The 26,979-nt window shown below is 36.4% G+C and overlaps 1 protein-coding gene across 1 annotated transcript in view; it reads right to left on the bottom strand.

Moving 5' to 3' along the window:
* Positions 1-26,979, bottom strand: part of LOC100349442 (uncharacterized) — a 453,812-nt gene that overhangs the window by 19,838 nt on the left and 406,995 nt on the right. Inside the window, exons 20-21 of the mRNA XM_089323942.1 lie at positions 24,355-24,428; positions 14,582-14,653 (exon numbers count right to left, since the gene is read on the bottom strand). Coding sequence (XP_089180068.1) covers positions 14,582-14,653; positions 24,355-24,428 — 146 coding nt within the window. The remainder of the gene's footprint in view (positions 1-14,581; positions 14,654-24,354; positions 24,429-26,979) is intronic.

Below are 26,979 nucleotides of genomic sequence, written 5' to 3' on the forward strand. Positions count from 1 at the left end.
TTGTTCTTTTTAAATTTTCTAATATGGTGCACAAATATTTATAAGCATCATATCATCTTGGTGAATTGACTCATTCATTCTTGTGTAATGTCCTTCCTGTCTTGGCCAAAGTTTTTTTTTTAATATGAATGTGACCATCTCTGTTCTTTTTAAGTTATCATTTACACAGGATACTTTTTTGTTTCTGCTTATGTATGTCCTTATAGCTATAGTGAGTTCCTTATAGACAGAATATAATTAGATGTTTTTAAAAATCCATTCAACCAATCTGTCCTTTAATTGTGGAATTTAATTCATTTGCATTTAAAGTAATTACTTATATGGAAAGATTTAGTACTGACATTTTGTTAATTGTTTTCTCTATGTCTTGTAGCTTTCCTCCCTACTTTCTTCTCATACTGCCTCCCTTTGTACTTCGTAGGTATTTTTTGTTGTAACATAAATGTGGTGGAATGAGAAGGCCATGCCAAATGGCCGCTGACAACAGAGTCTGCCTGGCAACAGGCTGTGATTGGATGGCCTCAGAAACTGCCTGGCAACAGGCTGTGATTGGTTAGGGCATAGACCGCCCCTTGACCAGATTGGCTGCCTTGGCTATCTAAGCTGTTGTAGCAAGTGAAATAAACGAGTCTGCAGGCTGCTTGCCTCAGGCCTGCTTTCACCCGACTCCTGGAGTCTGTGCGGTGACTCCGCGTCTCTTGCCCCCACCACGCTCTTCCTCTCAGAAACGAATCCACCACAACATCTGGTGCACCAACGTGACTGAGAGAGAGACAGCGTGTCGGACTCGGTGAGGCCCCCCCTGGATTTCGGCAAGTAGGCCCCTCAGTGTTTTGTGTGCTGTTCGGTTCTGTGAGGATGAGCACAGAATCCCCTCCTATGCCCCCTTCCTTGTCCTTGTCCTCAGTCTAAGTGACCCCAGGTTAGGAACACACCACCCAGAAGCATACGTCGCTTCTCGGCTCCTCCTTTTACTTTCGTTTCACCTGGCAAATTCACATAAGGGACTGATCATCCCAGAATTTGGAACCAAGTCATCTTCCCTCACTGAGAGAGGTGATGCTCCGGAGACACTGTGTGGGCATATGGCCTTGACCTAACGAATCAAAGAAGTCCCCCACTAAGCACAGGACATACTTACGATCTGATGCACCACTGTCTGTCTAATGTAGGGAAGCCCCTGCATGATGCCATCAGCCACTGAGGTGCTAGGAATTTGCATTGTTATGGCAGCAGAGCTGTGCGTGTCTTTCCTTTGGCTAAAATTGGTGTGGTGTGCCGCTCTTATGTGCTCAAACATGGGAAAGATACCCCCCTCTCAGAATCCTGCACAGATTACCAAACATAGTGAATCTGTGAGTGATAAGAGCCTGTCACTCCAGGTTCCTGTCTCATAGACAACAGTTGCTGACTTAGGGAGAGAGAGAGCTCTGACAGTGAAAATGACATGACAGTAGACAATGCAGCAATGCCTAGTCAGCCACCCTCCAAATACCCATGGGATGAACTTAGACGACCTCGAGGCAATAACCCATGTGAGGTTATCCCATCTGCACCCAGTGAGGATCCCCACATTTGTGGCAGTCCCCAGGCACCCCAGGCTCTCAGGGCAGCTGCTAGACCCCATCCCACCCACATGTTTGCCATTAATGTAGGAGTGGATGCAGAATTCAGGCCCTGGATTCCAACGCCTGTAAAAAGGCTTCTGCTAACCAAGGGCCGAGGATATGCTTGTGTCTTTCCAGAGAATGTGGGACAGCCCATTTGGGTACCAGCCAGAAACATCAAGCCTGCAACTGATAGCCAACCAGAACCAGCTGAACAGGGCTGAGAGTCTGCCTTGTTAGTAGACGCACCTGCCCTATCATCCTACCCCGAGAAACTGCCCATAGCCACATCCGTTACTGTTTTATACCCTACTAGCTCTGGTCAGCCACTCGGACGGCCCACAGCCTGTGTGCAGTCATGCCATTCCTGATTACCACTGTTCCTCATTCCTACCCCTATCTGAGCAAGCACTCCTGTGGTCTCCCGTTTTGAGCGCTGGTTAGTCAACGACGGGTAAGATCCCCTGGGGGACAATCTAAGACAGGCACAGCTGAGTACGGAGACCACATGGAAACGGGGTCAAAATGGTATAGCTAAGAATCATGCCTCCCGTTGCTCAAAAATAAACGAAAAGGGGGAAATGTGGTGGAATGAGAAGGCCATGCCAAGATGGCCGCTGGCAACAGAGTCTGCCTGGCAACAGGCTGTGATTAGATGGCTTCAGAAACTGCCTGGCAACAGGCTGTGATTGGTTAGGGCATAGACCGCCCCTTGACCAGATTGGCTGCCTTGGCTATCTAAGCTGTTGTAGCAAGTGAAATAAACGAGTCTGCAGGCTGCTTGCCTCAGGCCTGCTTTCACCCGACTCCTGGAGTCTGTGTGGTGACTCCGTGCCTCTTGCCCCCACCACGCTCTTCCTCCCAGAAATGAATCCACTGCAACATCTCTCTTCTCATTTCGTTTTGTAAGTGTTCTGTAAATATTTTCTTAATGGCTCTCATTGCAATTGGATAAAACACCTTAAAGTTATGATATTCTATTTTAAATTGATAACAATTTAATTTCCGTCACAAACAAAAGTTCTAGTCCTATACAGCTTCATATTGATCTTTTTGTTATTGGTACCAAAATTGTGCCTTCATATTACATATCTATTAACATAGATTTATCATTTTAAAATATTTTGTCATTTAAAACTGTAGAAAAATTGAAAGTCAATTTATGTCTCCCAAATTACATTAATATAGATTTTTCTAGTCGTCCATGTATTTACCTTTACCAGAGAACTTTATATTTTCATGTGGGCTTGTTATATTGCCAAGCATCACTTTCTTTCACTTTAAAAGTCTTCCTTTAGTATTAGTATTACTAATGAATGTAAACGTTATCAGGTTTGTCTATAAGAGAAGCTCTTAATTTCTCCTTTAATTTTGCAAGGTAGATTTCCATATACAATATTCTTGCTTTACCAGCATTTGTCCTCTCCCTTTTGGCCTCCAAGGATTCTGCTGAGAAATCCACTGCTAATCTTAAAGAAACTTTTTTTGTTTGTGAAAAATCACTTTTCTCTTTCTGCTTTCATGATTCTTTCTTTGTTTTGACTTCTGACACTTTGATAGCTTGATTATGTTTCCGCATTTGTGTGTCTTCTTTGATTTATCCTTGATGTAGTTATTAGAACTTCTTGACTCTATGTCTCTTTCTTTCCTATCCCTCATCTTTGTGAAGTTTTCAGCCTTTATTTATGCTCTCTTCCCTTTTCTCTCCCTAGTTTCCTTTTGAGATTGCAATAATGAATATATTGATCTGGTTGATAATTATATCTCTTAGACTCCTTATTCAATCTTTTTTCTTTTTTGTTTTTGCTCCTCTGACAGTTATTTCAATTCATTTGTCCTGAAGTTCACTAATATTTTGTTCTGTCTGAGTGTCTTCTGTTGAACCTCTATATTGAATTTTTCAGTTCACTTTTTGCATTCTTCAGCTTTAGAAGTTCTATTTCATTCTTTTTATAGTTTCCACCTATTTTTCACACTGCCATTTTGTAAATGCCTAATTTTCCTAATTTCATTTACCTTTACCAGGGATAAATGTGTTTTCTTTTATCTTCTTTGGCATATTTTTAAAAGATTTATTTATTTATTTATTTAAAAGTCACAGAGAGAAGGAGAGGCAGAGAGAGAGAAAGAGGTCTTCCATCCTCTGGTCCACTCCTCAATTGGCCAGAGTGGTTGGAGTTGCACCAATCTGGAGCCAGGAGCTTCTTACTGGTCTCCCATAGGGGTGCAGGGGCCCAAGGACTTGGGCCATCTTCCACTGCTTTCCCAGGCCATAGCAGAGAGCTGGATCGGAAGTGGAGCAGCCGGGTCTCTAACCGGCACCCATATGGGATGCCAGCACTGCAGGTGGTGGCTTCACCCGCTATGCCACAGAGCTGGACCCTTCATTGGCATATTTATTAAGACAATTTTAAATTCTCTGTCAAGCAGCTCCTAGATATGTGTTTTTTAGGGTTAGTTTCTGGCATTTTATTTCTTTAGTCGATTGTGCCATGTTTCCCTATTTCTTTGTAGGCCTTGTATTTATGTGTTTAGACCTGGGCATTTGAAAAACCAATTACCTTTCCCAGTCTTCACAGATTACTAGAGAATCTAGGGCCTCTGATACTTTTCCTGTGGATATCTTTTTTTTTTGAGCTTGTGTGTGTATCTTTAGTGCCCTCATATTCCCTAAAAAACTTGTTACTGATTTTTCTCAGAAGCCTATAGTGTCTTTCTCCTCTGCCTCTGCCTGTATAACTGTATCTCTAATGCCCAGTGGTTATCTGTGATGTTTTTGTAGCTTCCAAACAGGGCTGCTCATAGCCTCTGTGCCTTAAGTCAGGCAAGGCAGTTTTCAATTCCTCAGGAAGTCCCCAGAGTAACAAGAATATTGAATATATGGTTTACTCTTTTGTTTCCAACTGAGAGAGGATTCTATGTGTGAAAAGTTCTCTGCTAGTTCTCTCCTAGTTGTGCCGCAGAAGGTTGAATAGGGGAGGGGCACTAGCATACATGCAAAATTCCATGGTTTCTTTTCACCCTTTTCACTTAACTTGCTTCTCAGTTTTACTTTGATCTAGGTAATGTAACTTCTCAACTAATCTCTCAAGTTCTGAGCAAAGGTATCCAGTGCATATATTGTTACTAAATCAGTGTGTTTGTTGCAGAGCAAGAGCTTGAAGCTTTCTAGTTCATCATCTTGCTAATATCATTCTCATTGTTTTTTTAATGTTCATCCAAAATTCCACTTAGTCATGATGTATTATTTTTTTACTTGTATATTCCTGAATTCAATTTGATAAAATTTCATTAAGAGTTTTCACATCCCTGTTCATAAATGATAGAGAATTGAGAACCTAGAAATTAATCCACTCACATACAGCCAACTGATTTTAGATAAAGTTGCCAAGAACATATACTGGAGAAAGGATAGTCTTTTCAATGAATGGTGCTGGCAAAATAGTAATATATATGTAGAAGAATGAAATTAGATAAACTTAATTAGATAACCATATCTCTCACTACCTACAAAAATCAATTCAAGATGGATCAAAGACTTATATGTAAGACCTGAAACTGAAATTGCTAGAATAAAACATAGGGGAAACACTTCAAGACATTGGTGTAGGTAATGGCTTCTTGGATAAGATTGCAAAAGTATAAGCAACAAAAGCAAAACTACATAAATAGGATTATGTCAAACTCAGAAGTTTCTGCACAGCAAAGGAAAAAATTAATGAGTGACGAGTCATCTGACAGAATGGGAGAAAATATTTTCAAGCTACTTATCTGACAAAGGATTAATATCTAGAATATATTAGCCACTCAAAAAACTCAACAAAAATCACTACCAATCCAGTTAATAAATGGACAAAGGACCTGAACAAAAAGTTCTCAAAATAAGAATTATAAATGGGCAAAAATTATATGAAAAATGCTCAATATCACTAATCATCAGGGAAATGCAAATCAAAATCACAATTAGATATCACCTCACCCCTGTCAGAATGATTATTATCAAAATGACAGAAAATAACAAATGCTGGTGAGGATGTAGAGAAAGGAGAATTGTAATATACAGTTGGTAGCAATGTAAATTAATACATTGTGGAAAAAAGTTTGCAGATTTTTTAAAAAAAACTAGGAATAGAACTTCCATGTGACCCAGCAATCCCACTACTGGGTTTATATCCAAAAGACATGAAATCATTGTTTCAAAGAGATAAAGACATGAAGTCATTGTTTCAAAGAGATACCAACTCCAACATGTTTATAGCAGCACTTGTTTGAATAGCTAAGATATGGAATCAACCAACCTATCCAACATCAGATGAATGGATACAGAAAATGTGTTAGATATACCCAATGGAATATTATTCAGCTATAAAAAATAATGAAATCTTGTCATTTGCCTAAAGATGGATAGAACAGGAGGATATCATGTTTGGTGAAATAAGCCAGACTTACATAAATATCACATGTTCTCCTTTATATTTGGGAGCTAAAATGATAAAAAAAAAAACACAACTCATTCCATATATAGAATGCTGATTATTAAACATTGGGAGGGTATGAGGGATAAAAGTTTGGATTAAAAAAGGGCAAAACTGGGTATAATATTAATTGTGATAAATATACTAATATAAAGTTAAAAGGGGAAATGTGATGAGAGATTTATGAGCACTCATTGTATACTATGTCACAAATTTTGTTTCATAAATTTAAAATTAGTAATAAAAATTAAAGATTTTTGGCATTTCTGTTCATGAGGATTAGTGGTTTATTGTTTAACTTTCATATCTTGGTCTGGTTTTGGTATGAAGGCGATGTTGGCCTCATAAAATTTTTCTGGAAGAGTTTCTTTCAAATGGAAGATATTTCTTCTTGAAATGTTTAGAAGATACCAGTGAAGCCAGCTAAATCTGGAAATTTTGTTGTAGTAATTCTTTTTTTCATCTACAAATTCAAATTCTCTAATAGATGTAGGATATTCATAGTTTCCATTTCTTTTTGAATGAGCTTTTATAGTTTTCCTATTTCAAGGAAGTTTTCAAATTTTTTAAGTTGTTAAGCATAATCCATCATTATGGTTTAAATATTCATATATATTGGTATTAATTCCTGATATTGTTGATTTGTGTCTTCATTGTTTTTCTTTCACTAACCAATTTTATTGATCTTCACAGAGAACCAGGTTTTGGTTTCATTAATTTTCTTTCTTTCTATTTCATTTATTTTCCATCTTTATTATTTCCTTCTTTGTGATTAATTTAGGCTTTTACTTCCTTTCTTTTTAGTTTTTTTTTTAATGGTGGAAGCTGAGGTTCCTGAGTTGAGACTTTTCTTCATTTCTAATAGGAATTCATTTACCTTAGTGGTATCATGTAAATATTGATATCTTTTTATTTCATCCAATTCAAAATACTTTCTAATTTTCAGTTTTATCATCTTTGGCTCAAGGATTATTTATAAGTTATTTAGTTTTGAAATATTTGAAGATTTTTCCAACTATATTTATGTTATTTATTTATTTATTTTTCTTTACATCGTGTCCACAGAAAACAATTCTATGACCTGAATTTTTAAAAATTCTGTGAAACTTGTTTTATTGCAAACAGTAAGGAGATATTGATAATAATTCCATGTGTATATCATGCATTTTGAAATTTCATTTTTAAGTACCTAAAGGTTTAGGACTACTATATTTTTTTACGAGTTTGTCACTTTTCATAAATTGATGATTTAAACCTTTTAATTTGCTTTGGCATGATTTAACTTATTCCATTCATTTCCTTTTAACCTAATTGTGTATAAAAAATGCCTACAACTCATCAATAGCAAGATAAGTCAAATAACCTAGTGAGTAACTGGGCAAACGAGTTGAATAGACATTTCTCCAGGAGTCAAATTCACGATATCTAGCCATCAATTAAAAATGACAGCATATGCAAATAAATGGTAAAATATGATTCTTAAGAAAAAACAATCCAATCCAACTGAGAATTCATACATGTCGTAATTAGTAGACCCAAATAAATGATGCCTGCAAGAAACTCTCTTTATCTATAAATATGGGAAATCTTCACAAAGTTCATAAAAAATGTATTTTCCAGGAAAAACTATGCATGGATTTGAAAGTTTTTGCACCAAAAGAAATTTATCTTTTACTTCCATTTTTCTTTATATATACTAGGTAATAACTCCTTATTAGACAAATTATTTACAAATATTTCCTGTGATTACATAAATTACCTTTAATCTTGTTAATCACACCCTTTGTGAACAAAGGCTTTTCAATTTATATCATCCTATTTGCTTATTTTTGCTTTCGTTGCCTGTGTTTTAGATGTCATATCCAAGAATTTTTGCCTTAAGTTTTGAAATCTTCCCTTTGTTTTCTTCTATGAGTTTTATATTTGAGTCTTATGTCTAGGTCTTTAATCTACTCATGGTGTAACTAATATCTTGGTCTGGTTTTGGTAAGAAGGCAATGTTGTTTATCATGGAATAGTTATAGATTTTCTGACTTTACTGTGGAGTTTACCATGGAGTAGTTATATACTTCCTGAGAGATATAGAAGTAATTTAATAAATTAAATAAAACAATATAAAAAGCTGCTAAATAAATGCAAATAATCAAGGCTTTGTCTACATGTACCAATAATGCTTCTATTTTGATTGAACTTAATATAAGATTGGTCAATAATTATTGCATGTAAGTGGTTTTTCATATAATTCGTCTATTTATAATCACATCTATTTGTTAAGCCATTATCAATTGTGGTGTTTAAAAAAATTGGACAACTTATTGGTAGAGAACAATATGAATATTTCTGGTTCTAAGACTGAGACAGAACACCCTGAGTGTCATTTAATTCTAAAACATGAATTTGAGAAACTATACCTTCGTGTTTTTATTTAGAGTAACATCCACAGTATTTATTCTGTGGTCTTGTATTTTGAGATACTCTTTCTCCCTGACTTTGGCAGTTTACTTATATTCTAGGTGTTTGGTGATACAAGAGCTCCGATTTTTATTTTATTTTTTTGACAGGCAGAGTGGACAGTGAGAGAGAGAGAGACAGAAAGGTCTTCCTTTACATTGGTTCACCCTCCAATGGCTGGCGGCACACCGCGCTGATCCGAAAGCAGAGGCAGGTGCTTCTCCTGGTCTCCCATGGGGTGCAGGGCCCAAGCACTTGGGCCATCCTCCACTGCCTTCCCGGGCCACAGCAGAGAGCTGGCCTGGAAGAGGGGCAACTGGGACAGAATCCGGCGCCCCAACCGAGACTAGAACCCGGTGTACCGGCGCTGCAAGGCGGAGGATTAGCCTAGTGAGCCGCGGTGCCAGCCCAATTTTTTTTTAATATTTATTTTTTATTTTTATTTGACAGAGTTGCAGAGAGAAGTAGAGACAGAGAGAGAGAGGTCTTCCATCCTCTGGTTCACTCCCCAGTGTCAGCAATGGCTGGAGCTGCACTGATCTGAAGCCAGGAGCCAGGAGCCTCCTCCGGGTCTCCCACTCGGGTACAGGGGCCCAAGGACTTGGGCCATCTTCTAGTGCTTTCCCAGAGAGCTGCATCAGAAGTGGAGCAGCCAGGACTCAAACCGGAGCCCATATGGGATGCCTGGGGGTGCTTCAGGCCAGGGTTTTAACCCGCTGCACCACAACGCCGGCCCCTTTTTATATGTTGCTTCATCATGTCTGATTTTTTCCTTTATTTCCAGAATAATTTTCATCATGTATTAAATACAAAAAATCAAAATTTATTAAGGTATCTTCCACTGCCTTATTACTACAAGAATGTAATAAGAATTTTTAGCATAGAGGGTCCCAGTGACTAAACAAGCTTTACTCACAGGGGAAAGTAGCTTGTACCTGTAACTTCCAACTTATTTTCTGTTTTACTGAGAGGAAAATTATCATTGACCTTTAAAATTGAAAAAAGATGCAGACTTTCTATAATGACTTCATATATCCAAACAAATCAACTCTTAAAATCAATTTAACTGTTACAGTTGCTAAGTCTTTATAAGTAATGCCACTCAGAGATCAAGTACTTGCTCTGATTTGTTAATTTAATATGATTCTGTTCACTTTTCATCCAATATCTAATTAGATTTGTGAGATAAGTAACAGATGAACTTGTCTCAGATGTCCTAACCATTCGCGACTAAACATGACTATGTGTTTTTTTATATGTGTGAATCTTTCTTCTTTTCTATGTGGATGACAGGATTAAAAACAAACCTATAACTCTGTCAACTCTGCAGAAATATTACTTCTCTAGCTTTAAGTTTAAATTGTCCTGTGTAATTAATGAACAATATTAATAATTTTGTATTACATAATGTTTAATGGTAAATGCTATATTTTACTGAAAATATTACACACCATCTTATTAAAAATGGTATTCATGAAGCAGACAATCCGAGTTGATTATGCAAAATCTTAAGTATTCTAATAGAGGTTGCCAGATTTAGAATACATAGTTAATCCAGTATCTCAGATTTCATATCTATTAAAATGAAGATATGAATACTCTTCTATAATTACTTTTTATATTTTTGGGAGGTGAAAATCGTGCTGGTTATGTTTTACATTAAAGTAAAATCATTTATTTTATAAGCCTTTTCTTTTTAGATATTAATGTATAACAGCTTAGATCACAGAAATTACATTAACTTAAATGACAATTTAGTCATTTTTTAAACTCAGTATACTTGGAAATTTATATTTATTAAATAAAAGTTAAAAAGATAAATAAATAAACTCAGTATAGTTTTATTCACCAATTATTACTATTTTCAAATTATGCAGTCTCCACTTTCAAAATAAAACAAATTTATTCTCAACAATTTAATCTTCATTTTTTCAGTTGCATATTTAAAATTAATTATAATATTTCTTTGTAGATAAAGGTTTATTTTAGTTAAAACAACTCTGTATTCCTCTTCTTTCACTTGCCCATTGAAAGTCACTAATTTCAGATCTTTTTTAAAGAAAATATGATAGACTATAGTTACTTATTTTTAACTAAATGAGACAGGATCAAATTTTAAGTTACATAAAATTCCTGGAAAAGGGTTAAGAACGACTTTAGGTTCTTGTTTTATATTCCAATATACTAACTTGAATATTTCAAATTCAACCAACAAAGATTTATCATAGATTAATTCTCACATTTCTTCAACTAGAAGAGAAAATAATTTTGATTGCAAGACCAAAACTTCATTAAGATTCTTTGACTCTATCATGATTTTACTACTGGCTTGCTGACGAAGGAATGCACTCACTTAGCTTGTGCTTGCTCACTGAAGGTTAAGGAGAGTGAATGAATAATCTTGGCTTCTGCTTTTGCTTTGAACCATTCATATTATATCCGCTGTTATATTGCTATTAGTGCCAATAGCAAATGTCTCAGGTTTAGTTCCCTTATTGAGATTGAGTGCAATGACACATTTTAACACACACACACACACACACACACACACACGTATATCATTTCAAAAGTCTTTAACATATTTAACTCTTTCAAAACACCTTGCTTCCTTCCACATGAAGAAAATCAAGAGGCCAACAAACATGATCCCTCATAAATCCCACCCCTTCTGCAAACTTGCCTGCGTCCATAAACCCATCCACACTTCTTTTACTCCTTTTTAAAAGTTATTTACCCATATATGTCCTGTCCTCGTTCCCATTCCCTTTTGCCCCACTTTGCTTTATCAGCTGCATCCTTTATCAATACATCTTTAATCCCTTCCTCTCTACTGATTCCTTCCTATGAGCTTCTAAACGTATTCATATATTGTCCCATATATAGAACAACAACACTCTACCTTTAATACTGATTTTCTCCCAGATGCTAAACAGTCTTCTTACTTTTCTTCTTGACAGAATATAACGCATTTATTGTTTCCATGTCAGCGTACCCTTCAATATCTTTCCAAGGGGTTTATAGCTACACTTAGCATTATGCCCTTTCCTGGGAATATTCACACAGCCTCTCTGATACTGTCAGAATTTTATTTTCTTTTTGTAACAAGTTATTACTTCAGTGCTGTCAAGAAAGAAATTATTTTTTCCTCAAGACAGTAAGAATGTTTTTGTGCTTTGGTCTCAGAGGCATAAATTATAGACAGTAGCATTGTGACAGGATTAAATTCAACATAATTAAAATTGAGAATAGGCTATATAAACTCACTAAGGGAAGAACAACCCTTCCTCCTGGCATGTTGAATACAAATGCAAGCAATTTTCCTTTTGAAATTATAGGTATTTTAATTTAAATTAAACATGAACATAAAATCCCATTATAGTCAAAGGCTCATTTATGATGCTAGTCAACACACTTTAAAATCTGTGTGGTATATTTAAAAATATCAATAACCTTTTGCCTTCCCTAATTGAAATTAATGTTTTATAGAGTATACTTCATTTTATTTTGGAATTTATTATGTATTATTATTATTATTCATGTGGAATAGTTTTGTTACAAAAGGAAAAGTGCATCCATTAACTTTCATAGAGACCATGCTTAATACACAAATGGATAAAATATTATCTACTCAAAAGGATGACAAGCTTTAAACTAACTTGTAGCTCACAACTATTGTCAGCTTATAGATAGCAGAATAATCAAGATAAGCAAGAAACAATTTGTCAATTTTCTCACCCATTCTTTTAAAATTCAAGTCAATGTATGTAAAACTATTCAGATAATACATATTTAATCTTCATAGAAAGCAATGTTGGCCTGCAAAATGCAGCCCAGTATCCACTTCAATCAAGGCAATTAGTTTTAATCATTCTTCAAGGCTTTCCAACAACATAGGACACTGTTATGTAAGGTACTTTCTTGCTCTTTCTATTGCCTTAAATTTCCATGAAAGTATAGTGATTATTGATGAATGCTAAGTTAATATATTGTATAAGAGGTCCAAAACTATCATGGTTTTTAGTTTTAAATTGAGAAACACAACAAAATGGATATCAGTACTAATTTAAAATATTTTTGTCTAAAATAAGGCACATTTTAGACCAGAAAATTTTGTGTTAAATGATATGGGGTTTTAGACTTATATACACAAGTATTTACATATATTATCACACTAGAGCCAATATCTTATATGTAAATAAGTTACAGGTACAAAAACAGCCCCTGCTTCATTAAATGAAACGTATTTCCTTCCTTAAGGATAAAGTAGTACATATTGGCTCAACTTCAAAAAGTTCATGGAAATATGGAATTAAAATGTTTATTTTGGTACAAAAAATTCTGAAATCCACGCATACCCTTTTCATCAATAGATTTATTTTATTTATTTGAAAGGCAGAGTGACAGAGACACAGGGAGACATAGAGAGAGGTCCTTTATATTCTGGCTGACTCCTCAAATAGCAGTAACATTTGGGGCTGGGCCACACTGAAACCAGGCGCCAGGAACCCCACCAAGTCACCCACATAGGTGGTAGGGGTCCAGGTACTTGGACCATCTGCTGCTTTCCCAGGCACATTAGCAGGCAGCTGGATTGGAAGTGAAGCAGTCAGGACTCAAACCAGTTCTCCCATATGGGATGCTGGTGTTTGCAGGAAGCAGTTAAACCTGCTATAGCGCTATAACACTGGCCACTTTATATGAATTTTTTTGAAGATGAATGGACTTAATTTTTTGCATCAAAATAAATTTATCTTTTGATTCCATTTTCCATTAACTTTTAACAAATTTGCATTAGTGAAATATTTGTATGTGTTTATGGAGTTCAGTACCATATTCCAATACATATACACTGCATAAACAAATCATACCAAGCAATTAGTCTTTCCATTTTCTTTATCACAGATTTTTCTAGGTATTCTCATGCATTGTCTGCTGCAGAATTCTAAGAGTGTATCAAATAATTATGCTATAATAGCATTGAAATTCTACCTACTTTTCTGGATTTTCATTATTTCTACTTTGCAGGCCCTCCTCAGTCATTAAATATTATCATTCTTCAGTGTTCTCACTCTTATGCCCTTTCCCTTATCAAATGTTTTCAGAATCCTGGGAACATCAGAATCATCTTAATCACCCAGAGGCTGGTTGTATAGGTAAATTCTCAGCTCCCAAATGAGACCTATTGAATCATAAGTTCCTGGGATGGACACCAGCAATTTATGCTTTTAATGTGCCCTCCACTTGATTCTGATGTGCACTCAAGTTCAGGAACCACTGTCTTAGCTGCTTCTCATGGATGACTATAGCTTCAAATATGACACCGATGCACATGACTCAAATTATATACCTCCAACTCCATACTTTTCTCTGAGCTCTAGACTCAGAGGTACTGCCTATTTGAAGCCCACAATTTGTCTCAAAGGTACACCAAACTTTACACGGCCAGACTAAACTGACAATCTTGTCCCTTTATCTTTCATTATTCCCTATCCCTTTGAAAATAATAATGAAATCCGTCTTATTATGCAATCTAGAAACCTAATAGTTAATTCTTGACACTTTCCTCTCCCTTAATTCCTATACCCCAGTGTGTTGGTTTTATGTACAGATATCTTGAATACGACTGCTTGTTTTCTTTTTCACTGCCACCACTCTAACCTACATGAGCTTTTTCTTATCTATCTCTTCACAAACCTCCTCAATCTCTTCTCTATCTGATCCAGTCACTTCTGAAAAGCTTTTAGTTGCTTACCTTTGTTCTTGAAATAGACTAAATTTGTTAGCTATTGGTTTATATAAGGACTTCAAGTTCTGGTTGATACTTGCTGATGTAGCCTCATTTTAAATCATGCTACTCCTTCCTTTTCACATTTCAGCACACAGGTTACCTTTCATTTCATCTTGATTTCCCCAACTACACTAAGCTGTACTGAAATAAAATTTTTTTTAAAAAAGCCATTGTTTTATCTGGACCTACTATGGTCCCTGACATACAACGAATGCTTAATAAATATATATTCAATGAATGTATGAACAGGAATGACTTACTAATTCATCTCATCTGAGCACTCAGCAGCAAAATAGAAATTCTTGATTCTTGCATGAGTGGCTTGAAAAGCACTAGAGGAAAAAAGACAGAAAGCAGAGAATTTAGTTTTCTTTTTAATAATCATTGAAGCATTTAGTACTATAACCCCAAAAGGGTCATAGCAACCATCTAGAACAATGTTCATTTTGCATATAAGTGAACTAAAGTTCAGAGAGATTAAGTGACTTGCTAAAGGTAATATGTTAATGACAGGACAGATTTAATTAGACATTGATTTTTAGTCCATTTTCTGAGAATGTTATGTTTGTTTATTAGAAGATTAAGAGATCTCTTGTTTTAAAATAAAATGTCATAGTATGAAAGGGATGAATATGATATTTAACAATAGCTGTATTTTTAATCATATTACATTTCTACAGAATGATGAGGTTCACTTTCTTTCAAATGACAGTATTTTTCAGTTGGCACCTGCACACATAGGTAAATATGGCTGTCCTCATTCCATGGGATTTTGTATTATCAAAAGCAGATTATCTATGCTTATGGAATCTATCTATCCATCCATCCATCCATCCATCTCTCATCTATCATATATGTATCTATCATCTATCTATGTCATTGTGGGGGAGAGGGAGAATTTGTACTGATGTTTTTCAGTAGCAATATAAGATGTACTCTAATAGAAAAAACATTTTGTTTTTGTTTATTATCATCTATTTCTGAAGATCATATCTCCCTTACTTCACTCAAGTGATTGTTCCTTTGAGATCAGTTGTAATTGCATGTGAGCACAATCCCAATGTCTTGTCTCCTACTTGCACACTAGGGATTCATGCACTTAAATGTCATTAGAATTAATAGTAAGTTCTACGTGAACCTTCAACTCATATGTGAATGCTTTCCTTGGGTTCAAATTTTCATAAATAAATAAATAGTCTCTAGAGGAAGAATGACAGAAATTCAGACAATGTACCAATATTTTTTATAAGGTTTGGCAAGACAGATACCTCCAAGGACATCTATTTCAATGTAATTAATATACTAGATTGCCACCTGTAATATTAGAAGATTTTTTGTATTTTTAAATTTTATGTATTTATTTTTTAAGAATTTTTTAAAATTTATTTTGACAGATAGAGTTAGACAATGAGAGAGAGGGGGACAGAGAGAAATGTCTTCCTTCCTTTGGGTCACCCCCCAAATGGCCGCTACGGCCAGAGCTATGCAGATCCAAAGCCAGGAGCCAGGCACTCCTTCCTGGTCTCCCATGCAGGTGCAGTGGTCCAAGCACTTGGGCCATCCTCCACTACCTTCCCGGGCCACAGCAGAGAGCTGGACTAGAAGAAGAGCAACCAGGACTAGAACCTATATGGGATGCTGGCGTGGCCGGCAGAGGATTAACCAAGTGAGCCATGGTGCTGGCCCCTAGAAGATTTTTTTAAAGGTTACATTTCTTTTTTTTTTATTTTTTATTTTTATTTTTTGACAGGCAGAGTGGACAGTGAGAGAGACAGACAGAGAGAAAGGTCTTCCTTTACCGTTGGTTCACCCTCCAATGGCCGCCGCGGCCGGTGCACCACGCTGATCCGATGGCAAGGAGCCAGGTACTTATCCTGGTCTCCCATGGGGTGCAGGGCCCAAGCACTTGGGCCATCCTCCACTGCACTCCCTGGCCACAGCAGAGAGCTGGCCTGGAAGAGGGGCAACCGGGACAGAATCCGGCACCTGACCGGGACTAGAACCCGGTGTGCCGGCGCTGCAAGGCGGAGGATTAGCCTAGTGAGCCGCGGCGCCGGCCGGTTACATTTCTTTTTTGATCAGAAGCTGAACTTAAGCATACTACTTAAGATAATTTTTTAAAGGAAATACAACGCTGCTTGTGATCATCTCCCTAATAACTTAAACTCTGAGGGGCTCTCTAGTGAGTATTACAAGCCACTTTAAAGTGTGAAAATTTTTTATTATTCCTTTCCATATAAGAACAGTTTTGTGGTTTTTTTTTTTTTTTTTTCTGTAACTGCCCTGTTCCTATAGTTGCACTTCACTGTAGAAAGGAAGAAGAATGTTGACACTAATATTTTTTATTAGGACATTACTCTCAACATCGTGTGAATTCCCAGTTAATTCAATACAATTTATTTTAATGTATACACACACACACACACACACACACACATATATATATATGTTAAATGGACAGTACGGACTAGGCACCTAACATCTCTAACATTTATCTGTAATGTAGAATTGATCAGGAAAGTAAAATATAGCACTAAAATTTTTATGAATCTGTAAGTACATATAATAGGTTAAATAATGGGGCCAGCTGTGGTATAGTGGGTAAAACCACTGTGGCACTGGCATCCCATATGTGCACCAGTTTCAGTGCCAGTTGCTCCACTTCTGATCCAGCTCCCTGCTAATGTGCCTGGGAAAGCAGCAGAAGATGGCTCAAGTGCTTGGGCCCCTGCACCCACGTGGGAGACCCAGAAGAAGCTCCTGACTCCTGGCTTTGGATAAGCTCAGCTCTGGCTGTTGTGGCCATTTGGTGAAATAACCAGCAGATGGAAAATATTCTCTCTCACTCTCTCTCTCTCTCTCTTCCCCTCTTTCTCTCTCTAAAACTCTGCCTTTCAAATAAATAAATAAATAAAAAACAGGTTAAACTAAAATTACTTCCTTGAAGGGAGGCCTTAATTTTTCTTTAATTAAGGAATATATATATATATATATATACACACACACATACCCCAGTCACATGATTTGGAGTTAGGAACTCAAGCTTTGGAATCAATGAGACTTGGACTCAACTCCAGACTTTGCCAGTTACTAGCTGACTGACCATGGGCAAGTTAATTTAACGGCCCAATCTTCTCATCTGTAAAAGTACAAAAATGCCCCTATGAGATTGTAGTGAGTATTAAAGGACACAGTGTATGGATAGTGCTTAGTACACAGTACCTGGCACAGAGTATGTGCTAAAGTAGGTAACAATAATCATGGAATTTTAGCAATCAGAATTTTTCCACTACTTTTTAAGGACAGCAATGTTACATAAAAGACTATTAATTTATCAGTTCAGGAATGTCATTCATTAATTCAAATTGGTTTTAAGTCTTCGTATAAGTTTCTGTTTATAATTCTTTGAAATGCTCCAGAATAACTACCATACATTTAAATTAGGCTATGAGCTTTCCATTAAAGAAAGAAAAGGCACAGAGGAAACACTAATCACTTTTCCCTCTGCCTGTCATTTACCTAATTCTCTAGGATTTTCCCTATCTTTTAAAGATTGATTGATTGATGATTTGAAAAGCAGAGCAACAGGAAGGGGGCAAGACTGAGAGAGAGTGAGAGCGAGAGCTAGAGAGAGAGGGAGGGAGAGAGAAATATTCTTTCCATTGGTTAACACCCCAAATGACCGCAGCGGCCATTTGGGTTAGTAACTTAAATTTCCTTTTACTGCTGCCTTTTTAATTTCTGAAGCTCTCTCACCAGCCTGTGATAGGGATGCTATACAGTTACCTGTATGCTCTGTTATGAATTTTTTGGGTTGAGGCTTTTATCTAGATGAGTGCTCATTTATTCAATTTTAGAACAAGTTCATAAGGTATATTTGTTGGAATATCTTAGTTTTCTTCTTGTGTGCAGTGATGGAAAGAACTTTAAGCAGATTCTCTGTGTTTGCTTAAACGTAATTACTACAGAGCTTCTGTTACTATAATTCTGCTTGTAAGTTTTCAGGAAATAAAAAATGATCCTTTAATATTACTTGAACAAAGTATGCCTGAAATTTCTTCAAATTGCCTTCCTTTATTAATGTATCTCATGATAAAGGATGGGATATGGGGGATAAGGCTGACGCTGTGGTGCAGCAGGTAAAGCTGCAGCCTGCAGAGCTGGTATCCCATATGGGCATCGGTTCGAGTCCCTGCTGTTCCACTTCCAATCCAACTCCCTACAAGTGTGCCTGGGAAAGCAGTGAAAGATGGCCCAAATCCTCTGCACCCGCATGGAAGACCCGGAGGAAGCTCCTGGCTCCTGGCTTCGGATTGGCCCAACTCCATCGCGTTGTGGACATTTGAGGAGTGAACCAGTGTATGGAAGACCTCTCTCTCTCGCTCTCACTCTATCTCTATCTCTATCTCTATCTCTATCTCTATCTCTATCTCTCTGCCTTTCAAATAAATAAATAAATAAATATTTTTAAAAAGAATGAAATATAGAGATAGAAAATAATTTTATTTTGTTCTTAGTTTGCACATTCCAAATCAGAGGAAGGTGTTTAACAATATCCATCAAGAAGGCTTATCACAATTTGGCAAATAACAGGGTGCCTAGTTCATGTGCATCACTCACTGACCTAACCTTTTGAAGCCTAGCTTTTTTGTAGAACAATTCCAGTAAGCATTAAAAGCAACTTAAAGAGCCAGCACTGTGGTGTAGGAGGCAAAACTGATGCCTGCAGTGCCAGCATCCCATATGGGCGCCGGTTCTAGTCCCGACTGCTCCACTTCCAATCCAGCTCTCTGCTATGGCCTGGGAAAACAGTAGAAGATGGCCCAAGTCCTTGGGTCCCTGCACCCGTGTGGGAGACCTAGAAGAAGCTCCTGGCTCCTGGCTTCAGATCAGTGCAGTTCTGGCTATTGCGGCCAACTGGGGAGTGAACCAACAGATGGAAGACCACTCTTCTTTCTCTTTCTGCCTCACCTTCTTTCTGTGCATAACTCTGGCTTTCAAATAAATAAATAAATCTTTAAAAAAAGAAAGCAACTTAAGGGGCCGACACTGTGGCATAGTGGGCTAATCCTCTTCCTGTGGCACCAGAATCCCATATGGGCACAGATTCAAGTCCTGGCTGTTCCTCTTTTGATCCAGCTCCCTGCTATGGCCTGGGAAAGCAGTGGAGGATGGCCCAGGTGTTTGGGCCCCTGCACCCATGTGGGAGACCCAGAAGAAGCTCCTGGCTCTTGGCTTTGGATTGGCTCAGCTCTTGCCATTGCAGCCATCTGAGGAGTGAACCACTGGATGGAAGACCTTTCTCTGTGTCTCTCCCTTTCTCTATCTCTAACTCTACCTCTCCAATACATAAATAAAATCTTAAAAGAAAAATCAACTTAAAGCACAAAACATTTGCATGGAGCAAAACAATATTATTATGTAAGTACTTCTATAGCTTACATTCATATAAAAGACCATCTTCTGGGCAAATACACAATTAAATAGTACTTTCCTCAAAAATTCTGCTTCCTGCACAAGCATTGACTTATCACATAAATACATCCTCCTATAATTTACCTAGTTCTGGAAACCAAAAGCAAAAAAGGTTTTGCTACATCAACAACAAGGGACCTTTATTACTCAGCAATTTTCTTCGTATGCATTCTGTGCCATTAGGTCAAACATTTGATGCACAATATTCATTAATCTTGGTATGAACATGTTTGACTTTGTTGCTACTAAAACAAAGGAAAAAAATCCAGTGACTCATGTAAGGATACACTCTGTTCAACCCCTTTGTATTTAGAACAAATTCAGTGAATGTTCTTTTTTTCAATGTTTCAACATCTACATAGTCAAATCTTTTAATGTCTCAGTGTCCCTATTTCATAATTTTAGGTATTTTACAACACTAAGTTCTCAAGCTTTTCTTTTCCATAATACGTATAAATTTGCTGTAAGGACTTATCCAAATACTGAATGTCTATTAAAATAGAGGAATTCTGCAATTAGGTGATAGCCCAGCAATGTAAACTCAAAGTTACTCTTATAGTTTAAGGTACTCGGGGTGTTTTCTAAAGGCAAATGGAAATAGTATGTCAAAAATTAGATACAGGTAGGTATTTGCCCTTGCAGTCAAGATGCCCACATCCCATATTATAGGACTTGGGTTTGAGTCCTGACTCCATGCCAGATTCCAGATTCCTGCTATTGCACACCCTCAAAGGCATCAGGGGATGGCTCAAGTAATTGAGTTCTTGCCACCCACATAGGAGACCTAGACTCAGTTTCTGGCTCCTGGTTTTGGCTTGGTCCAGCCCTAGTCACTGCAGGCATTTGGGGGGTGATCTAGTGGAGCAGATGGGAGGTCTCTGTCTGTCACTTTCTCCCTCTGTCTCTCTGCCTCTCAAATAAATAAATAAAAATTTTAAAGATTAGATAGATAATTCAACACAACATATTCTAGCTTGAAGGTTTGTCTTATAAAAAAATTGGAGCTGAATAAAACAACAATAAGATAAATAGGGGTATTTCAGTTTATGCAAATTATCAATTAAAATATGCTATAATCCTTGCAGTAAATGTATTTTCAAAAGATGTGTGTCATTCCTGTGTATACCTGTAACATAATTTTAACTGAGAAATTACTTTGGAAATATTTTGTTTAAAAAAGCTCACTTTATAAAAAAAAGTCTGAAGTAAGGATTATGTTATAACTATTATATCATGTGAATTGTCAATTTGTAAATTACCTGTTTTAAAATAAAAATTCTGGCCAAGATTCTGTTGTGGCGGATTGAGCCGGTGCCTGCAATACTGGCACACCATATAGGCACTGGTTAGAGTACTGTCTGCTCCACTTTCAATCCAGCCCTCTGTTAATGTGCCTGGGAAGGCAGCGGAAGATGATCCAAGTGCCTGGACCCCTGCACTCATGTGGCAGACTAGAGGAAGCTCCTGGCTCCTGGCTTCTGCCTAGCCCAGCCCTGGCTGCTGCGGCCATTTGTGGAGTGAACCAGTGGCTAGAAGATCTCTCTTTCTCTCTCTTTCTCCCCCTCTGTGTGTCTCTCCCTCTCTCTGTATTTTTACCTTTTATATAAAAAATTTAAAAAATAAAAATTTCAATGTATTAAATATGTATACATTCAGAGACTTTAAAAACCTTAATAGAAATACTTTCTTCCCTACAGTTGCACAATATTAATATCATAGAATCAATATATTTATCCATTTATAAAGTCTTTGACTGTATGGTACTTTAGTTGTAACTAATTTTGACTTTTGACTTTCCTTAAACATTTGTGTCAAGAAATTGAGATCTTTTCAATAGTAAATGGTTTGTCATCTCTGGTTTAAGAATATATGTGTGTGTGTGTATGTGGGGTGTGGTGTGTGTGTGTCTAACATAAAAGCAATGTGCTTATTCTATTTTTAGCTACATATCCTCACTTAATCCTATTGATGACATAAAAAAGGAAGTGAATCCAAATTAGAGGATACAAATGGAGCAAGTAATCTCCATGAGTTCTCATGTGGGTCATTTGAGCAATACACATAGGGAATATTTGAAAACTGTGAGACAGTATGAGATCTATTAGTGTTCCCAATGTAAATTATGTAGTTCATTTTCCTTACATAGACTTAAATATATACCATGTAGCACAAAATATCTCTCAAGAAAGGTAATAAAGAGTCTGGCACCATTTTTGATATTTATCTGCTAATAGTTTGTAAGCTGTTCATTCTTGCCTGTTCCTGTTCTACTGGCTGCTTAGCACCAGCCTCAGCTCCTAACCACCAGAAAAGCTAAGCCACTCTCCCTTCCCTGCTCTCTCAAGCTATTTTTGGATCTGCTTGGGATACCTGCCTTGCTTTCTCCAGAAAACTACATTATGCAAATAATAAACACTTTCATATTATCCTGGTGTGTGTGAGTGATGTGTTGACATTTAAACCAATTTCATGAGTGGATGGATGGTGATTCATTCCATCTCTGTGAGGTGAGCATAATAAGAAACACTGCTTTCAAAGGAAAGATATATTTCTAACCAAAATATAAAGGAATATAGTACTACAACTGATTTAACAAGTCCTGTAATGATTTGATTTCTGTTTTCCAAACCCAAAAGAATAGGTAAGAAATATTCTAAAGAAATAATCTGATGGTATCCACTAGATGGCAGATTCCAACTTTTATTCCCAAGAATAGAATGAAACATTTTCAGAGCAGGGAGCCATATGTTAACAATATACATGGATTTGAGGGTAAATCATTAAGAGATGGGATCCCTAAGACAGTTTATTCTTTTTATCACCTCGTGAATCACTGAAGGTAGAAAGTGACCTGGTCTTTTGAGTTGCTTATCTCCCATTTGAATGTAGGGTTGGTTTTCTGCCTTCATCTGAGCCATTGATAGATAAATCACTACTACCGCACAGGCCAGATGTGGAAAAATTATGCTTTGTTCCAGGGCAATATCTGATACACTCTTAAGTCCACACTAACAAAAAGTTATGCTATCTTACATTTGTAAAGTTATGTAAGAGGACACTTTACTTCTATTTACTTAAGACTTGAATATTTAAGCCTCCAGGAGATATTAAAAGGTGGCAATTATGGCATGTTCCTCAAGAGCAAACATTTCATCTTATTAGATAGTTTAAGTTCTCCCGCTTCAACTTAAACACATACTCTTGTAATTTTCAAATTTCCAACCGTCTTTTCACATTACTTTAAAAAATGTTATATTGTCATAATTACATCACTCTACCACTAAACCAAATCACTTTCTATTTTTTAAACACTTGTTTATTTATTTATTTGAATGAGTTACAGAGAGGCAGAGGCAGAGAGAGAGAGTTTTCCATCTGCTGGTTCACTCTCCAGCTAGCCTCAACAGCAGGAGGTTAGCTGATCCAAAGCCAGGAGCCAGGAGATTCCTCCAGGTCTTCCACACAGGTGCAGGGGCCGAAGGACTTGGGTCATATTCTACTGCTTTCCCAGGCCATAGCAGAGAGCTGGATCAAAAGTGGAGCAGCTGGGACTAGAACTGGTGCCCATAGGGGCGGCAGTTTTACCTGTTATGCCACATCGCCGGCCCATCATTTTCTTTCTTTCTTCATGGAATATATTTTTATATCCCTTAGCTTGGATTTATTTCTTTCCCCCAGACCTTTCCAAATATCTTCTTTTCTTATTAAGTGTGGTAAAAAACATACACAACACTAAGAATCTGACTAATATAATACAGGAATTCCAACATCTAGTAATTTATAATTTGCTTTCAATATCTCCTATATATATAATGACATTGCTCTAAGACCTTAATTTTACAGCACTGATATATACCCTGAATGCATAGCATTGGTTTGTTTTCTGCTATTTAAACGGTGGAAGATTTTTTTTCTTTAAGTTATTGGACTGGGTTAATTTCTTTAAACATTGATAGAATCACTAACCTAATTGATCAAAAATATCCTAGAATATTAGCCAGAGCAGAAGCAGGAATCATTATATTTTATTTCAATTCATTTCATGGTTTCCTGTAATCCCTCAGTTTATAGAACTAAGCTTATGTATGTGGCTTTATTAGGTCAACAAAGGAGAGGGAGCAATTTGATGCTGACTGATTCTCCTTCTCTTAAGCTTGCTGATTATTTTATGTGTGCAGTCTTTCATTGTAGGAATCAGACAACAGGAAGGACAATGCATCATTTAAAGAGCATTGTAGAATGGTAGTCATTGTAATACAGAGAGAGACTGTGAAAAACATTATAATTCTCTACCCAAAGGAAGATAACAGGTATGATCAATATCTAAATAGCTAAAGTGAAGGAAATATGATAATTTGAAATATGTTAACTTGAAAGTACTAGAACTATTTTGTCAGTATTGTGAAATCTATTAGTTATACATTTCATGCACAGAATAATATATTTTGAAGGATCAGGAATGTGACTATTAGGAAATATAAAATTATTTGTCTTGAAGTATTTTTCTATTGTATAGTGCCGATTTGGACCCTAAACTTAAGGGTCTGCTACTACTTACTGGTTTCTTCTGCAATGAGGAGCCAGGTCAATTCGGAATTCAGGTAGGTATATAAAGCCATCAGCCTTGGTATCCTACAAAAAAAATGAGAAAAGGAAAGAATGAAAGAATGTAAGGAAAAGGCTTAGCAGAGATAATTAGACCTTGAAATGAAGAGCCAAGAGCCAGGTCAACAGGATGGTAATGAACAACATTTTTCTAGTTTGCTTGCTAGAGAATGCAGATTTGCTAACATGCACTTCAATAAGCTTTCTGCAAAGCGAATGGACCGTGCATTTATTAAGTCAGCAATGATGACATCAAACTCTTATGTTAATGATTTTAGAGTTACTTCAAATATGCAAATAGCTTTCAACATCATTAGGGCATTCAAAGCAGACAAATGATTTATCAACAAAGGCCAGCAAGACAATGGTTACAGCAACATTTACCGCGTTTCTAAGCTTTAAGTTGTCTAATATAGAATGGCAGTTATGTATACTAATTATTTTCAATTCCAGAGCTTTTCATAAATATCTAATAATGAAATTGCTAAGCAATTAGCATATGGGCATCAGAGAATACTATTTGGAATATGATCTTTATCACCCCATGTCTTTCTGGTCTTACCTTTTTCTCCCTCTCTATGGTATTACATGCAATACATCAAATTTCTAAGAAAGTGTCATGAAATGACACAAGATTGGACATCTCTTAACTTACTTATAGAGCTCAGTAAGGTCGGCTCATTGTCATTCTACCAGTGCTTACCAAGTCACTTATTCTTTCTGAGTCACAATTTCTTCAAGAATAAAAAAGTGGAACAGATTACTGATGTTTATAGCATGAATTACAATTCCCAATAGAAAAATTCTATAGAAGTATTCAAGTTATATAAAAATATAAACCTAGTGATGACTGAATTGAAAAATCAAATCAAAATCTCATACATTTAATAATGATAAGACAAAAGGTTACTTGGAAAAATACTAACAAAAATAGATCTAAAAAGCCACCCGAATTTTGATTCAGTTTGTATCAAGCTAATTAATTTTTAGAATATTTTGTCAATGAAATGAAAACATAGTGGATAGAATTTACTATTTCTCTGTTTAATTTGGACAGGGATAAGCTGTATGATATTAATCATGTGGGGTTACAAAAATAATATGAAAATATGTGATATTTTATAATTTCTTCAAAAACTTGCATTTGAAATAAAACATTTCTCACATTGGTACCCAAAGAGGGAAGAGGAGATAAATAGGAAGTAATATTTATTAAGAACTTATGTGGCAGGCACTATGCAAAGAAACTTTACATATTATCTTATTTAATCATCATAATTGTTCATCAGTTCAACCAATATCTATACATTATGCCAGGTGCTAGGGATAAATTGTTGAAGTGTTAAAGATGGATATGTATTGATGAGAGAGAGAGAGAGAGAGAGAGAAAAGAAGAGCCATGGGTGGTGGTGGGGAGATAGACATTAATGTTAGAGTCACAAAATAAAATGTAAAATTGTAAGTGTACTAAATGTTATGAAGGAGAAGTACATGATACTATGAGAGCTGGTAAGAACTAATAAGTTGCTCAAAGGGGTCAGGATATGCTTCCCTAAAGCAGTGATGCATTCAAGTGAGATCTGAAGGAAAACTAGGTGTTAACCTGGTGAGGAAGTCATGCATATTACAGGAATATTGAATGGCAGAGGCAAAAAATTCTGTGGAAAGATGCAGCACAGTACATAAGAAGAACTAAAAGAAGGCCAGTGTAGCTGAAATGTAAAATACACAGAGGTACATCATATAAGATGTCACTGGAGAGGATCCAGGCAAGGCCTGGTAGTTCATGCTAATGGGGTGTGTGTGTGTGTGTGTGTGTGTGTGTGTGTGTAAGAGTAATGGGAAGTTACTTACATCTTCTAATGAGGATAGATAGGAAAGTTTGGTGAAATGTGACAGTTGTGAAATGATCAAATCTGTATTTTTTAAAAAGAACCCTGTGATAAGAATGGTAGAACAAATTTGAGGAGGCCAAAGTGAATGTGTGGAGACAGGTGAAACACTACTGAAATTGTTCAAGCAACAGATGATGATAGATAGGATTAGTGTGGAGGCAGTGACAATGGAGAAAAATTGAGGAATCTGAGAGATTTTTTAGAACTAATACTGGCCAGACTTAATATGGAAACCATAGGCGGTAAAAGAGTGGAGAGCTTGAGAATGACTCCGACTCCTTAGAGAAAAGTCATAGTAAGGAGACACCATTTTGAGGATACCAAGATCATGAGTTTTGTTTTGTATATATTTAATAGGGTAGTCCCACTGAAATATCCCAGTGGAATGATCAATTGAACTTATTAGTACTCAATCTTAGATGAGATTTTGGGTGTATAGGTATAAACATGTGTGACCTCTGTCTATAGATAGTAATTGATAACATAGACATGAGTAAAATAATCTAGAAAAAAAGTTAACACGAAATTCTAGAACTGATCCCTAAAAAAATCCAACTTTTAAAGATCTGGGAGAGTAGATAATCCTCAAAAAGTGACAGCAGGAGTGGTAGGAGATATAGAAAGAAAACAAGGAGAGATTGGACTTACACAGAGGATCACAGTAACCTTCTAAAGTTATTCTA

This window comes from Oryctolagus cuniculus, chromosome X (assembly GCF_051225735.1).
Source record: "Oryctolagus cuniculus isolate XC-2025 breed Fujian yellow rabbit chromosome X, ASM5122573v1, whole genome shotgun sequence".
In the NCBI taxonomy this organism is placed as follows: domain Eukaryota; kingdom Metazoa; phylum Chordata; class Mammalia; order Lagomorpha; family Leporidae; genus Oryctolagus; species Oryctolagus cuniculus.